Source organism: Oryctolagus cuniculus, chromosome 13, assembly GCF_051225735.1.
Source record: "Oryctolagus cuniculus isolate XC-2025 breed Fujian yellow rabbit chromosome 13, ASM5122573v1, whole genome shotgun sequence".
Lineage (NCBI taxonomy): Eukaryota > Metazoa > Chordata > Mammalia > Lagomorpha > Leporidae > Oryctolagus > Oryctolagus cuniculus.
The window spans coordinates 18,082,151-18,098,697 of NC_142879.1; the positions used below are offsets into that span (position 1 = coordinate 18,082,151).

The 16,547-nt window shown below is 58.4% G+C and overlaps 1 protein-coding gene across 6 annotated transcripts in view; it reads left to right on the forward strand.

The window, feature by feature from the left end:
* The window catches only part of LGR6 (leucine rich repeat containing G protein-coupled receptor 6), a 125,761-nt gene that overhangs the window by 66,301 nt on the left and 42,913 nt on the right, over positions 1 to 16,547 (forward strand). For 4 of the 6 annotated variants that reach the window (XM_008268585.5, XM_017347858.4, XM_089312090.1 and 1 more), the window contains 2 exons: positions 10,688 to 10,903; positions 14,923 to 14,994. The exons of 1 other annotated variant lie outside the window; for it this stretch is intronic. In XM_008268585.5, coding sequence (XP_008266807.4) covers positions 10,688 to 10,903; positions 14,923 to 14,994 — 288 coding nt within the window. The remainder of the gene's footprint in view (positions 1 to 10,687; positions 10,904 to 14,922; positions 14,995 to 16,547) is intronic. One more of the 6 variants, XM_008268587.5, reaches the window with a different exon arrangement.

Genomic DNA, 16,547 nt, shown 5'->3' on the forward strand with positions numbered 1-16,547 from the left:
GGTGTGGGAGGAGAGAGTCATCCCCAGCTCTATGTAGGGTGTGGGAGGAGAGAGTCATCCCCAGCTCTGTGTGGGGTGTGGGAGGGAGAGTCATCCCCAGCTCTGTGTGGGGTGTGGGAGGGAGAGTCATCCCCAGCTCTGTGTAGGGTGTGGGAAGGGAGAGTCCTCCCCAGCCCCAAGCTACCCTCAGGAGGGAACGAAGAGGTTCACGCCAGACACCTTGTACCTTCTCACCCCTGCCTCCTGCAGGGAGCTTGCCTTCTCACACCAAGCTCCCGGGGGCTCTCCACATTCCCTACCCCCAAGAGGACCCATCCTCACTCCTCCGGGGCTCAGGTGCTAGCTCCCTAAGTTTTCGTCTGTAGACTCTGCAGGGCATGTGTGTGCCTCTGTGAGGGCCCGGCCATGGGTCCTGGGTGTGGAGAGGCATGGCTGGGACCCAAGTGTCAACAGCTGCAAGGAGAGGTTCTTGGAGCCCAGCTCCTTCCCAGGACCCCAGCTGAGACCCTTGCTGATGGTGCTGACTGTGGGTCAGGGGTGACATACGCCCCCCACCCTGAAGGAATCAGGCAGGACAAAAGGGACCCCAAGGACACAGACCCAGAGCCACTGGCCTTCTTTAGCTCTGCCCTCTCTTCTCTCTGTGACCCTGGACAGGCCACTCACCGCTCGGGGCCCCTCTTTCCTTCCTGATTGGATGGAGGTCCCTTTCTGCTCTCACTTCTGCAATGGCCACGGCCATCTGTGTCTCAGCAAGCAGCCCTCTGAGAAGTGCTGGCAGCACCCAGAGCTGGATCAGCACTGACACAGACGGAACACCCGCAGTGGGCAGCCTCCGGGGAGAGGACACGCAGTCTGTACTGTCTGGCTCCTCCAGTCTCCGGGGGAGAAAGGCAATGAAGTGGCCATGGGTAAAGTTGTTTGAGGTCCACAGTGGGCCTTGGCCTTTCCTCCATCTTGACCATCGTCCCTCCAGTCTCAATCTCTCTGGCCAAAGTTCCATGTTCTCCAAGTCTGTCTCATTTCCAGAAGCTTCTCTCAAAAGGCTGTTCTCCATTAAGAAGTTACCCAATGACACTTGCCAGGTTATTTGAAGATATATTTATTTGAAAGGAAAGGAGAGAGAGAGAGAGAGAGAGAGAGAGAGAGAGATATCTTCCACCCACTGGTTCATTCCCCAAATGGCCACAATAGCCTGGGTTGGTCCACTCCAAAGCCAGGAGTCAGGAACTCCATCCAGGTCTCTCAGATGGGTGACAGGGACCAAAGTACTTGGGCCATCTTCCACTGCCTTTCAAGTGCATTAGCAAGTGACTGGATAGAAAATGGAGGAGTCAGGACTTGAACTGGGGCTCTGATATGGGATGTCAGTGTTCCAGGTGGCAGTTCAACCTGCTGTGCCACTGTGCTAGTCCCTGGCAAGACATAAAAACAAAACTAGTAGGCAACTGCTAGACTCTAAAAAAGGAATACTTTCAGGGCCAGTGTTAGAGTATAGTAGATAAAACTGTGGTCTGTGACAGTGGTATCCCATGGGAGCACCAATTCCTGTCCTTGTCACTCTCCCAAATGGCTGCAATGGTCAGGGCTGGGCCAGGCCAAAGCCAGGAGCAGAGAGCTTCATCTAAGTTTCCCACATGGGTGCAGGGGTCCAAGGACTTGGGCTGTCTCCACTGCTATCCCAGGCCATTAGCAGGGAACTGGATTGAAAGTAGAGCAGCCGGGACACAAACCATCACCCATATGTGATGCTGGTATTGCAGGCAGTGGCTTTACCAGCTACGCCACAGTGCTGGCCCTGTTTGTGAACTTTTTTCATAATGTTCATTTCCCATGAACTTTTAGAAAACCTCTCATTCAGGTAAAGAAATGGAGCCCAGAGGGAGGAAAGGAGCTTGTCTGAAGTCCCCTGGCTCTTTGTATGAGCAGGTGCACGACCCTTGGTAACCTTCCCCCAGCTAGACTTCCCAGTGCCCATCAGTTAAGGTTCAGCTAAGCCACGCCTCCAGGGCTCAGGACATTCTCTTCCCAGATGCCTTTTCCATCTTGCCCAAACCCCCGGTCTCAGCCCCACACAGTGTGTTCTACTCACAGTACACCCGGTTAGTTGTTTCTGCTCCTGCGTTGAGTGCTGTGGGTGGCACCTGTGCACACCCTGTTCTCGGCCAGAGGCCGCTCCCTCCCCTTGTCCACTCGCTGGAAATGCAGTAATTCCCCAGGAAGGCTCAGCACAAGCATCACCTCTTCTGAGAAGCCTGTCCTGCTGTCCCTGGCCGAGGGACCCACACTTGTGGTTTGTTCCCTTAACTCTTGATGCACAGCACACACAGACACTCATGCACCACACATATGCACACACTGTTGGTCATCTGCTCATCATTGCTATGCGAGGAACTCCTCCGGGGCAGGTGTCATTCATCTGTGTCCCTGATGTCCTGCCTGGGACCTGGCTAATTTCTCAGAGCTGTCCACTACCCTAGACACTAGCCACATGTGTCAGCCAAAATGAAATAAGAATTCACTTCCTCTGCAAGACGAGCCACAGGCACATGTGCCTACTGGCTACCAGGCTGGATGACACAGAGCTGGCAGAAATCTCTGCTGGACGGTGACTTAGACCAGAGGCACCCACGTTGTAGAAGTGGTGGGTCTGGGGCTCCCATAGCTGCTCAGACTACATATCAGGATAGTTCAAAGGCTTCATGGAAAGTGGCATTGGGGCTGGCGCCGCGGCTCAATAGGCTAATCCTCCCCCTAGCGGCGCCGGCACACCAGGTTCTAGTCCCGGTCGGGGCGCTGGATTCTGTCCTGGTTGCTCCTCTTCCAGGCCAGCTCTCTGCTGTGGCCAGGGAGTGCAGTGGAAGATGGCCCAAGTCCTTGGGCCCTGCACCCCATGGGAGACCAGGAGAAGCACCTGGCTCCTGCCTTCGGATCAGTGTGGTGCACTGGCCACAGCGCACCGGCCGCGGCGGCCATTGGAGGGTGAACCAACGGCAAAAAGGAAGACCTTTCTCTCTCTCTCTCTCTCTCTCTCTCTCTCACTGTCCACTCTGCCTGTTAAAAAAAAAAAAAGTGGCATTGAAAGATGAGCCTATTTTGGTACCAAAGATTTGGAAGTCCGTGAGTGCTCTTTCCTAATGCAGTTCCCATGAACTCTTTGAAGACCCCTTATAGGTGTCAGCTTGGAACAGGGCGGTGCTTGGAGGGGAACTCCCTGCAACTGAGCCTAGGGTCCCGTTACGTGGGTTCTAGGCTGGGTTACCACTCCCCGGGAAGGCACTGCAGCCCCAAGTAGTCACCCAATAAGGACCACTTTGGAACTGCTCTCCTGAGCTCAGTTTTAAGGGCTTCTCTGGACAAGCTCTGATGCTCAAGTCTTAATAAGGAGAAACCTGACCAATAAGCCTGAGCCGAGTGGGGCCACTTCACAGTGAAGAGCCCTGGTTCAAAGGACACCTGTCAGGGTCAGTGTTGTGGACAGAGCTTAAGCATCCACCTGCAGCCCTGGCTTCCCATATAAATGCAGATTCACACCCGGTTGCTCCACTTCCAGTCTAGCTGTTGTGCCTGGAAAAGCGCCGACTTGGGCCCCTGCTGCCCACATGAGAGACCCGGATGGAGTTCCAGGCATCTGGCTTCAGCCTGGCCCAGCCCTGGTCATTGTGGTCATTTGGGGAGTGAGCCAGAAAATCAAAGATATCTGTCTCTCTGTTTGTCTCTTTCTGTAATTCTGTCCCCGATTTTATTTTTAAAAAAGACACCAGCTTGTCTCCTCTCCACCAGCCGAGATCACCCCAGGATAGGAATAAGAGGTGTTGGCCAAGGGAAGGGTGGAGGCCCTGTGAGCCGGCATCAGGGGTGGTAGGGCAACCCCAGACCCCAAACCCTGGGCAGCTCTGTGGGGCTCTGCCCTCTGTTCTGTGCTGGGGAGGGGGTGAGGTACAGGAGGGGTGCCTGGCCTGACAGTCTTGAAAAACAGGCCTTTCCTTGGTGCCTCTTCCCTTGCCTGTCTGTCCCTCTCCTCCCTCCTGGGCGCTGTCCCCCTGGAGCATTACTCCAAGGCCCTGGTTCTGACTCACACACTCGAGGCAGCTTCCCCACGGTCGCCCTGCCCCAGCCACTCTCCACGTGATCTTCCTGCGTGCAGTTGCAGTCTAACGTGCGGATGTGCCCCGTCCTTCTCCCCACGCTGGCGGCTCCACGGCAGCCCCTTCTCACACCCTTCCAAGCTGCCCCTCCTGCCTCTGGGGCTTCCCTCACACTCTTTCTCCTGGTGACCCTTCATAAAGCTGCTTCTACCTTGGGAGCCAGCTCACATGTCACTTGGGCGGTGAAGCCTCCCTGGCGTTCCCCACAGGCACAAAGAGTGGATCACAGCTCCTGACAAAAGTGTGTGCAGCTGTGAGTCTAAAACTGCAGGCCTTGAAGTCAGACCAGTGGCCTCACCGCCCTGGGCCTTGTGTTCAGCAGACAAGATGGGAGTCCGCGGGGCCAGGGTGGAGGGAAAGGGCGGGAACATTCATGAGACGCTGAGCACGCCTGCACTTAGCTGGTGCTTGATGAGTGTCCACTGAGGCTTTGCTATAGTCTCGTTGCGTGATAAAGGCAATAGTCTAGGAGCTTCTCTGCAGAGGAGTTGTGTGCTGAGCTTGGACTCCAGAGCCAAGCAGGAAGCCGACATCGCCATGGGTGCACAGTGACAGTTTGTCGCCTTTCATCCCATTGACAGCCTGGTGGTTGCGGGCTGGATTCACAGGGTGGTAGAGGCTTTTGGGGGCCCTCAGGAAACCACCAAGACCTCTCTCCTGAAAGGCAAGCTCTGATCTCTCCACAGGGGGCTGGGGGATGACAAAGGGGAGCAGAGTCTGTGGGTGCCGAGCAGGGCCAGAGCACGCTGTAGGCACCCCCTTGGAGCACTGTGGCCCTCAACTCAGAGGCTGGCACCTGGCCCTGGGGGTGGGGACAGGTACGGAGGCCAGGGCCCTGCTGCCTGGGGAAGGCCTGGGGGCACTGGCTTGCTGCTCTGCAGGTGCCAGCCTGCTCCCTGCCCTCCCTGGCAGGCTGAGGGCATGGCTGTGAGTCCTTCTGGGCGATCGACAGCTCCCACGTGGAATAGCTTCCCCTCAGAATGCCTGTTCCCAGTGTGGCTGCTCAGTTTAGTTTAGCTTTTAGAATCTTCCCCGTCTGTGCCCCACTCTGCACCTCCGCCAAAGCCTAAGATCCCATCCCCGCTTTTCCATCCACGTCCTGCTGAACACCTACTCTGTGTCTAGGCTGTGCAGGGCTGGGGGTTGAAGGGATGTCAATCACTGTCAATCCTCAGGAGCAAAGGAACAGTCCTTGCCCCAGGAGTCTCCCCACCCCGCTTCCGCCTTCCAGTGATGGAAGAATGGGAGAAGGCCTGGCCACAACTTGGGCTGTGTAGCTTGGGAGCAGACCACCTGTGCAGTTGCCCAGTGCCATGGCTCAGGGCTCTGCTGCCATCTTGACACTCTATAATTTTCGGGCAGAGACTTTGTGTGCTTGTTTTGCACTGGGGGGTGAAGGACGGAGCCTGTCCCACTCTGGAGGGTCTGAGCGGTGGGCAGCTTTGAGGAGACGGGGAGGCAGCCAGACTGGGGCAGGAGTCAGGCAGAGCAGCACCCCAGCACCAGAGGCCTGTTTGGTCAGTGGAAGAAAGCAGGCAGGGGGCTCCCCCTCTGACCTTGCAGCATCAGAACCTGGGCCTTGCCCCCCTTCTCACTCTGCACACACTGGCAGGCTGGTGAGGGAAAGGGACACCCCGGGTCCGAGGATTGCTGGATGAGGGGACTGCTTCATGGGAGGAACCCTGGGGCTCCATCACCCCCCTGGAGGGCCCCCAGCCCTGTGGCATCCCCACCTGCCTTCATTACTTCTGGTTTTCAGTCTCCCTCTGCACCCAAGAACCTCTGTCTCTTAAAAGCCCTGTGCCCTCCTGTGTCATGCAGTGTGGGGCTCTGAGGTTCTCACAAGGGCCTGTGGGGTGGGGCTAGTCCCGTGGGGGCTGTGAAGGCCTCTGGTTTCCAAATGGAAACATGCTTCCCACAGCGGTGCTTGAACCACACATGTGTCTCTGCCCTCCCCTCACTGTGGGGAAGCCAGGCCAGCAGGTGGGAGGAAGCCCCCGGCTTGAGTCTCAGCCCTGCCGCGTGCTTTGGGCTTCCCTCTCTGGTCTCTCTGGACACCAGGCTCCTCACTTAAGATGAGCAAGGCTGGTCAGCTCCTTCAGGCTCGGAGTTGACGAGAGTGCCCCTGGGCTTCTTGCTGGGTACTTGTCTCGGTCAAGTGGGACTGGCACCCTCTGGCCCCAGCTCCCTGGGGTGTTCCATGACCAGGCCACTCGCTCGCCTGCCTTGCTGGCACGCCCCCCTCCCCCGCCTCAGCCTGGGCCCTGGGCATGGGTATAAAGAGCTCTTTGGCCCTAGAGAGCTTAGGCCAGTTCCCGGAGCCAGAGCAAGCTCCAGCTGGCCCAGGAGGTCCCTGCTAATCTGCCCCATCACCGCAGGTAAGAATTAGGATCAGAAATCCCTGGAGGGGCCAGGCCCACGTGGGAGAAAGAGCAGAGCTGTTGGGGTTGTTGATTTTATTCCAGAGCTTAATTGGTGTAATTGCTCTCTTCTGCCTGCCAAGCCAGCATGCTCAGGACCGGCTCTCCCACCTGCGAACAGGGAGCTGCTCCCAAAGCTGTTGAAGTCCACATGGCGGCTTCTGCCAGCTGCTCACAGGCACCCTCGCCACCCCCACCCCAGGCAGCAGGGGAGCCCAGGGCCCACTTACCCAGGGGGCTGAGGGCCCCGGGGAACCTGAACCTAATGCAAGGTTCGGAGTGTGCCCTATCCTACCGGGGCCAGTGGGGAGAGACTACTCCATGGCTACAATGCGATCCTTGGCGACTGAGTCAGAGAGGTTTGGAGGTTTGGAGAGGGAAAACAGAAGCTGCTGCTGCCTCCTGCACTCCTCCCTGGACTCTATGGGGTGTCCCCCTCCAAGGGGGTGTTTGTCTTCATGGCCAAAACCACCAGGAGGACCTATGATCGTGGCCAGCTCCTCTGTGGGTCCCGGGGCCCTCTGGAATGCCTCCCGGTTGGAGAGGAGGAGGCTGAGGAGGGGGTCACTGGCTCTGAGTTGTGCTTTTAACCCCAGCACGGTCCCGGGGTGGGCAGGTCACGAGCTGTGAAGAAACCAGTGCCCAAGGTTCAAGGAGGGCCCCATGGCTGGCTCTGTGTGACGGCCACGCCCACACTGCTTCCAGTGGGCAGCCCTGGATCGGAGTTGGGGCATACACCCGGAGCCCTGCATGGGGCCTGTCTGTCCTACACGTTACTTCTCATTGATCTGCCACTCGGATTTCCTGGTAATTGTCTCAAATAGTGCATGCCACACATTTACGCTAAAAGTAACTATATTATTTGTCTGAAGTTCAGGTTTAAATGGGCAGCCGTGTGTCATGTACTCATTATATCCGGCAATGCTGCCCTGGGTCCATGTCCCACCTTCTTCACTGCCCAGCTTGCTTGACTGTTCCCTGGGACATGTCCCTGTCCCCAGGGCTGCAGGGAACTGCCCTGGGTCCACTCTGCCATGCCACGCTCATGCCCAGCTCGTCACTGGCCATGCAGGGCAGTGGGGTCTGTCAGTGCACAAAGAGGCCTGGAGCTCCGTCCAGTCCAGCCTTCCCTAAGAAGCTGAGAAAGGAAGGCCCGGCCTGAGCCAGCGCCACGCGTGGCCCAGCCAGGTAGAAGTAGCCCTTTCCCATGTGTGTTACAAAATGCAGCAGATGGCTGCAGGATTGTATGTCCCATGTGTGAAGATGCACATGCGTGTACTCACACAGAGGCGCACACATGGAAGAGACAACTTCCAAATGCCCCAGAGCTCAGAGTAAAAGACTGCTCTGCCCTTGCTCCACCCCTGGCCCCCACCTTCCCATTGCAGCCCTGTGGGGGCCGACCGCAGTCACCACCTCCATCCTGGCTGACAGGTGAGCAGCTTCTCATCTCCCTCATGCATGTGGACAGTGTCACACCGTGCTGAGACACATGCATTTCAGGGTCAGGGGCGTGGGTTAGAATCCCAGCTCTGCAGTTCGTTAGCTGTGTGCCCCTGCGTGGCTTGTTCTCCCTGGAAGGTGCCCTGTGGCCTTGCTGAGAGGGTGCGGACCATACACCTGCACCTGACGCAGGACGTGGCTCATGCTGAGGGTTCCACGAATGGGAACGGTGATTGTTATTGGTGTCATGGTTGTCACTGGAGGGGTGCTCCCAGCCCAGAGCTTCAGTGAAGGAGGCACTGACCCCTCGGGGCAGTCAGGTTCCCCCATTGTTAATTTACCCATTAAAATGAGGGGGGCAGCTCCACATAGCAAGATCCAGATCCACCAGACCACCCTCTCCTCCTCTTGTCCAAATGGTACCTCCTCTAACGAGGCCAAAAGCACTTGTGACCCTGCCTGGGACTCGGGCTTAGGAGTGTGGGGGAGCTGGCACTGAGGTGCTGTCCCGGGTTCGGAGAAGGCGCTGGGTGTCTGTGGATGGGGAGAGAGATGTGAGTGAGAGCCTTCACCATAATGGAAGTGGATGTGGAGGTGGGAAAGCCACCATTGAGACAGCTGCTGGGGAGAGGGCTGTCCCTGTCTCCCCCTGCTGACTGTGTGCTTGGTTTGGCCCAAGGGAGGGCATGTGGTCACCCACTTACTCAGCAGCCCTTGGGGAGTAACATCTGTGAGTTAGGCCTGGTGCTGGGAAGTCAGAGCTGAACACGGTGCCCACTCTGCTCTGGCACATCTGGGAGCCTGAGGGGGAGTCCTCATCTTTGGGAATAATTGGTGATCAGATCCCAGATCAAGGTCTCCCAGGACCATCCGAGTACTGAGCGTGGAGGAAGGGGTCTCCTGCCTCCCCCTTCAGTCTTCTGCTCTTGTCAGCCGACCCCAGGGCATTAAGTACAGTAGCTGGAAGGCCCGGGTTAAACCAGGACTGCGCCGTGAACAAGTCACTGAGTCTGGGGTGGGGCCCAAGGTTCTGCCATCTCTAGCATGCTCCAGGCGAGGCTGGGGCTGGAGATCCGCACACCACACATTAGGAACAGAGACTGAAGGGGACATGTGAGGTAGCCTCAGAAACCCAGGCCGGGTGCTGTGCTCACGGAGACTTTCAGTCTGGCTTTCCCCCTGGACTGCGAGCCAGGGGTGCCATTTTCTCGGTAGCTGGTGTCTCTGTGGTGGGGCTCTGGGCAGAACTGTGGCCAGGGCTTTCTGTAGGAGCACCATCCTCTTTGGGCCTCAGTGGGACCTGGTTCCCAGCCTGTGTGGACCTAGAGACTCCTGGGCTGTCTTTCCAGAGTCTCAGGTCCCACCCCACGTCGTCTGCAGCACCCCAGGGAGTTGCTGAGGAGTCTGCATGTCCAAGTCTGGCCGTCAAGGGGACGAGGCCGCCATCAGAGGCCCAGGGCTGGGTCTGCCCTACCAGCACAGGACACTCCCTGAAGGGTTTGTGTCCCCTAGGGTCTGGCTGCACGTGGGTGGGAGATCGTTCCTAAGTGCAGGTTCTGGGGGTGTCCTGGCCAGTTTGCTGTCATGTCTGCCTATCCACCTGACGCCTCACCGAGAGCCAGGGCACTTCTCTCATGGGTGCCTGAGACGTTGGGCAGAGAGGACATTGGTGAGATGAAGTGGAAGAGGTGGACGCGCAGGGGTGCCGGGGATGTGTGGCAGTCACCCCCCCCCCCCCCCGGTCACGGCCATGCTCCTATGGGTTTCACATTTTGGGGCTTTGGGCCTATGTGCATGAGGACTGGGGTCTCCATGGCTTGGGTACATGTGCCTGTGTGGGAGACCCAGAGCTCAACGCTGAGCCCCATTGAAGACAGTGAAGTCCAGGGATAGACTGTGGTTGTGGGCTAGCCTGTCCCGGCCCCAAGAGGCCTGCTGGGAAGGATGATGGGTTGCAGGCCGGCAGGCAGACACAGCAGCAGAGCAGCCAAGGAGATCATGGCCTGGGCACCTCTGAAAGCGAAGATGGGCAGGCGCCTTGTTTTGCTGGGCTGCCAAGGTCTTCTAGACCTCACACCTGTGTGGAGAAGTAGCAAATCAATCGCTCCCACCATGGGACTCCACGTGGGTCATCAACCGAGCAAGAAGCCCCAGGACCAAATGGCTGGTTCCTCATGGGGACGAGGAACAGGAGCTGCTAGGGGCAGGTGACAGGGGGCGGCTTACCTGTTTGGGGAGGTTCCTTTCTTTGGTTAGGTCCGGAGGGAGGAGATTTCCTTCTGCCAATGCTGGGAACATCTCCGTGTGAGGCCTTCTGGTGGGTAGGGTTGGCAAGAATGACATCGTACTCAGAACAGAAATAGATTTGGAAGCCTGGGGTTATGGGTGGGAGGGGGAGAGTACTGGGTGTTTGCAAATGACCGGTGGGCTCAGCCCTGGGTCTGGGAGGAAGCACCGGAGTCCCGAACAGAAATGCATGGCACAGAGCATCAAGCACTGCAGGTTGGAATGGAGGGATCCTGAGGGGTAGAACACAGGGTAAGCAGGGCCCAAGTCACAGCTCTAGTTCCAGCCATGCCCAGCAGCTCCACTGGGGGCCTGGCTGGCCCTGCCCAGCCCCAGAGCCTGGCCTTCATCCTGCCCTGGATTGACCCTCTCCCTCCTCTCTTCCCCCAGGCGCCTAGATGCCAACCTCATCTCTGTGGTCCCGGAGAGGAGCTTTGAGGGGCTGTCCTCCCTCCGCCACCTCTGGCTGGACGACAATGCACTCACCGAGATCCCTGTCAGGGCCCTCAACAACCTTCCTGCCCTGCAGGCCATGACCCTGGCCCTCAACCGCATCAGCCACATCCCCGACTACGCCTTCCAGAACCTCACCAGCCTTGTGGTGCTGTGAGTGCTGCCTGGGCCCCCGGCCCCAGCTGGGTCCTTTTGGGGCCGGGGCTGCATGTTTGCTCGAGTGGCTTGGAAGCCTGGCTGGCTTTGCTCTTCTGTGCATGTTGCCAAACCTTCTGGTCTCAGTTTCCCCTTTGTAAAAGAAGGAGGATGACCATCCCCTGTGGATGGTGTGGGGTTATCCTGAGGCACAATGATGTGAGACCTCCAAAAATACTCTCGAGGTTCACTAAAAAGCCAGGGTACTGTAATTAGAAGACAGGAATTGGGCTATTATTTTCTCATTGTGCCAATATGCTAACTACTCCATGTGAACTGGAAGGTCAGCCCAGAGTGGCCTAAATCAGTTTTACGTTATGTGGTGCAGTCATATGGGTCGGCACAGGGGCAGGATAAATCCCTATTATTTCCTAGGCCCGAGGAGCTATCCCTAGTAATGAGACAGCAGAGCCCCGTCAGCGAAATTACTGGGGAGATAGCATCCCTGGCAGGAATTGGAGACTGGGGCTAACTCTGCCTTCCTACTGGGCACTTCAGAGTGCAAATTAGCTCGCAGCTAATTGCTCTGAATGATTGGTAAGTTCAGAGGGTAATTAGCAAGGGCTTGGAGGTCACGTGTGATGGCTTTGGGTTACACACTAATTGCAGGAACACCTGTGGTGGTGACTCTGTCAGTGGCAACAGCGCCTCCCCCACCCTTGCAGCTTAGTTCCTCCTGAGGGGTGACAAGACAGCCACCAGTGTGTCTAATTCTGTCCCGGGAGAGTAGAGACCCACGATGGATGTCCTGAGGGCCACGCTGGGCTGCACGGCTGGCCACACCCTCCCTCCTGGGAGTCAGTGGGAATTTACAGCAGGCTGCTTCCTGCTGTGGAGGTAGCCCTGTGACATCAGGAAGGGACAAGGCCAGGTGCTGTGAAGGACATGACCCCTGGACAAACGAGAACTTCACAGTGGGGTCCAGCCCCCCGGTGCAGCTGCAGGCACTGCAGAGTGCAGGGAGGGTGGGCTACAGCTGCTGCTACCAGGAGCTTCCAGTCCAGCTGCCATAGCCAGATTCACATGGGGAAGATAAGGCACGGTGCAGCGGAGCCCAGAGCATAGGACGCACAGTGCCTGCAGCGTGGGGTGGTGTGCAGCGGGGCGAGCGTAGGTGACAGAGGGAGGCTGTGTGGAGGAGGTGGGCTCCGGGCCTGAATGGTGGCAGAGTGAGAGGAGCAGGGGCCGGGAAGCATTCCGAGCAGGGGTCAGGGAAGGTGGGGGCAGAGCCCGTGGTGTGGGCTGCGTGTGGCTGGGTGGCTGGGCTGGAGCAGGCATGGCCCAGAAGCTGGCAGGGGAGTTTGGGAACTCGCAGCGGGAGCCCAAGGAGTTTGGCTGTTATTGGCCAGTGGGGGAGGGGATCTGAAGGTTTTTTGAAGCCCTAAATGAGGGTGTCTTTGGAAGGTGAGTTTGCAGGACGGACGGGAACGGGGGAGCTTGGAGGCTTTTGTGTGTCAATCAGCAGCCAGTCCAGGGAGGTGGCGGCAGGCGTGACCGCGAGGGGTGTTTTGAAGAAAGGATTGATGCGAGCTGGAGGTTTTCAGAGGATGAAAGACCAGGAAGAAAGGGAGTCATGGATGACTTCAAGGTGTGGTTGGGAGCCAGCCAGGGAATTGGCCTGAAAGTCAGGCGTGCTATAGATGGAGAAACAATGGGGGCCCTGAGCGTGAGGCCAGGACAGCAAGCCGCAGCCACCTGCTTCCTGGGTGCGGGGAGAGGCCGGAAACATCGCCCCTCTGTCCCTTTCCTGCCTCCAGCTCGTGAGGGAGGAGAGCAGCTTCTAGCAAAACACGACCTGGGAAAGGGAGAGGAAGCTGGGGAGCTGTGTGGTGGCCACGGGATGAGCTGCAGGGAGGCCCGGGAGGCAGAGCAGGAGCACTGGGCCTGACGGGAGGCGAGAACGGAGGCACGGGCGCCCACGGAGCACAGGCTGCTGGGTGCTGACAGCTGGGGCGCTGGCGTGAAGGGGACGGGGACGGGGCAGCGAGAGCCGCTTGGGGAGAGGACACAGGAGGCTGAGGCTGTGCGTCCCCTGCTGGAGTCTGATGGGGCAGCTGGGGCAGGGCGGGGAAGGCTGGTGAGAGCTCTCCACCCCAGGACCGCAGGACTCCCGGCCCCTCCTCCTGGGTTGCCTGAGGCCTGCCTGATGTTGCCTTTAGGTCCGGCCGGTGTCTTGCAGGCCTGACCTTCCCCCCTACTCCCACTCCTGAAGATGTTTTCAAATTCTTGAACTTTAATGGCATAGAATATTCTGCGTCCAGTTTTCCTAAAAACATGCATGCTTTGAGCCTTGGATGCTGTCCTTTCTTCGTCTTAGAGAATTTCTCTGGATCGTGTCTTTGAGTACTCCTCCAACCTCGTTTTTGGATTCTGTCTCTCGGAGACGTCAGTCGCCGTGTGTTGAATCACCTCTGTGTCTTCCACGCTGATGAGTTTCTGATGGTTTTGATCCCTTTGGTCTATTCTGCTGTGTTCGCCATCCTCGTCAGAAGCGTCCTCTCTGACACCAATCCCATCCACAGTGTCTGCAGTTTTTCTGTTTCAAATGTATTGATAATTATTAACGTACTGTAGTTGTGGACTCAATATATTTCCTTAACCTACCATGTTTTCCTTTCACTTAAACATTTTTCCTTGGGCAGCTTGTTCTCAGGGCTGTCCTGCAGTGGGAGGTAATTGTGACCCAGTGCTTTCTGTTCCCCCCTCAATCTGTTTGCTCTGGGGCGTGGGCTCGGCTGGCCTTTTGTGTCCTCCCCACTCTGCCTTGGCTGCAGGTTGTGTGTCTCCCCAGTTGCCCTGTGATTTTCTCCTTTCAGGCTTGTGCTTGGTGAGCTTCCGTGCGCTCTGGGCTGCATCTCTCTGGGCCCTGGTCATTCTCCCCGCAGCCACGGTTTGTGGACAAAGCCCCGTGGGTCAGTCAGGCCCCACGGCTTTTCTATACTTGAGGGGATGGTGAAGGCCGGGGCGGGTGCTCTGAGGCGGGGCCCAGTCAGCCCTCCCAGTCTCTCTCTCTGCCCCAGCCGTGTGCAGTGTGTGAGTGCACGTCCACCCATGGGTGCCTTTGAGCATCTCTCAGTGAGGAGTTCACCCTCCCTCTCCCCTGTTCTTCTGGGAAGCTGTTAGCAGGGAGGGAAAAGGATGAGACCCAAACCACTTCAGATTTCGGGGGTTTCAGGAGGATTCTCGCCTGTCAGTTTCTGGAGGAGGGGCCTGAGGAGGAGCTCCATGCCCCTGGGCCCCGTGCTCTGCTTCTTGTGATGTCTGGGCTGGGCGTGAGGGTCCGGTTTTTGCTATGTTGGCTCAGCAGGCACAGAGAGAAGGAAATTCTGTCCCTTCTTTGCACCTGTCTGTCTTGAAAATCTCTCCCAAGCTGACCTCCTCCTCTCCCCAACCCATCCCTGCTTGGCCAAGCCCTCCACAGACACACCAGCCCCCGCCCCCCGCCCCCCGCCAGCACAGTTACCTGTGCCCGGCGCGCCCTTCCCGATGCTCGTTCAGTTCGCCCGTCCTTCCAGACCCTGCTGGGGACCACCACCCCTGTGAAGCCTCACCAGTCTCCCTGTTCCCTGAGTTTGCCTGCAGCTCTCTCCGATTGTAACAGAAAGCCCAGCCTCTAATTGTATGTTGTCTGGAGCGGTTTGCTCTTGGCTCCCGTAAGTATGTCTGGCTACTGAGTCAGGCAGGCTGGGTCCTAGGAGAAGCCTCAGACAGGAGTCCCTCTGACCTCGGGCCTCTCTCCTACGTGCTGCAGATCTTGCGCTAGCCCTAGCCCCTGGCTCTCCTCTCCCCTTCCTTCCATAGGACAGCCAAGTGGCACAGCTTTGGGTCAATCCAGCTCTGGCAACTGCAGCTTCAGCAGTCGGTCATTCTGTCCACACCTCTGCCTCCACTTCCCTGCCCTGCCGCCCTGTGCTCTGCCTCCCTGGGGCCCCGGTGCTGTGGGCGCCCAGTGTGACGCGTCTTTCCCTCCCACACAGGCACCTGCACAACAACCGCATCCAGCATCTGGGGACCCACAGCTTCGAGGGGCTGCACAATCTGGAGACTCTGTGAGTGCTGGTGCCGTCGTGGTCACGCTCTGGAGCCCCGGGTGGGGGCACGGGCAGAGGGAAGGGCTAGCTGGACAGGGGTGCTGGGACTTGGCCCCAGGCTTGTCCCCAACAGGCCCTGCCCTGACACTGTCTCTGGAATGCACCTTCCTCCTTCAGGTGGGCCAAGTGCGCCCTCTGGCAGTTGAGGGCGTCCCAAGGAGTGGGCACCCAGGACCCCTGCCAGCAGAGCCCACCAAAGTGGTGACAGTTTCAGACAGGCCGGGGAAGGGCGAGGGGATGCTGGAGGAATCAGGCTATGAAGCCTGGACCTGGAAGGCGCCGTGTGGGGCTGGGCTGACTCCATGGCAGTTTTGACATCTTTAAGGGTGGCTGCTGACAGAGGGAGGCTGATACTGTGGACTGATGCCGGCGCTGGTTGCCAACGCATCTAAGTAGCTAATGATTAATGGGGAGATGGCCCATTCAGCACTCCAGCCCAGCTATAAATAGCGCCCAAGCTGTTGACTCTTAAAACGCCGTATTATTCACACATCATCATCCTGGAATCCGGCTAAGGTCAGACTGCACCAGAATGCACCCAGCCATGGCCGCGGAGCTCTGCCAGCCCTGCAGCCAAGTGGCTGGGCAGCCCCCGATGAGCAAACAGCTGGCCAGGTTCTGTAAACGCGGCTGGCCTCACCAGCTGGGGTCCCTTCGCTCCCATGAGACGGCAGGCTGCACGGCCACCTGGTGAGGGTGGGGTGGGGGTGTTGGGGAGAGAAAGAGTCCAGCTCATGAAGCCTGAGCCGCTGAGGCCAGGCGCAGCTCATGGAGTCAGAGGGATGGATGCTCGTGGTTCCTCTCGGCACCCCAGCTCCCTCTCATGCGTAGGCACTTCCCATGCCCACCTCCCCGTGTCGCAGAGCCTGGCTGCTGAAGGGAAGGCTTTTCAAACATCCAGAGCAGCAGAGGCAAACGCCAGAGACGAGCTGTGGCCTGGGAGCCCGGCGCGGGGAACCATTTGGCAAAGTCTATCCCGGGAGGGAGTTGTGGTGGTGTGGGGAGTGGGGCCGCTGAGACCAGAGGCCCTCCCTCCTGGTTTGTGGGAGATGCAGGGGCATGGCTGTTTGTGTGGGTTCACCCTGAAGCAGGAGGAATGGCAGAGCCAGGCCCTGCTGTGCCACCCTCTGGGCCCTGCAGCTGAGTGAGTGCAGAGGAGTGGGGTGTGGGGCAACGTGCGCCAGCCTGGACTCAGGGAGGCTGGAACCTCTGCAGCCACTGTGTGTGACCTGGGCCCTGCACCCCTCACTGTAGCTGTCACAGGCAGCTGCCTGTGACAGCTCTCTGTCCAGGGAGGTGGCGTGGACTGCCAGAGTTGCTCCCCAGGTAGGGACAGGGCAGATCCAGGGGGTGTTACCACGAACACAGACATGAAGCCCTCCCAGGCTGGTGCCCTGTGTGAGCCCAGCATGTGCTGAAGGGAAAGCTTAGGACCCATGGCAGCCTTCTCCCCCCACCCCCAGGCGACATGAGCTTCGGGGCAGTGCGTGCCCCAGCAGGGCAGGTGGCGG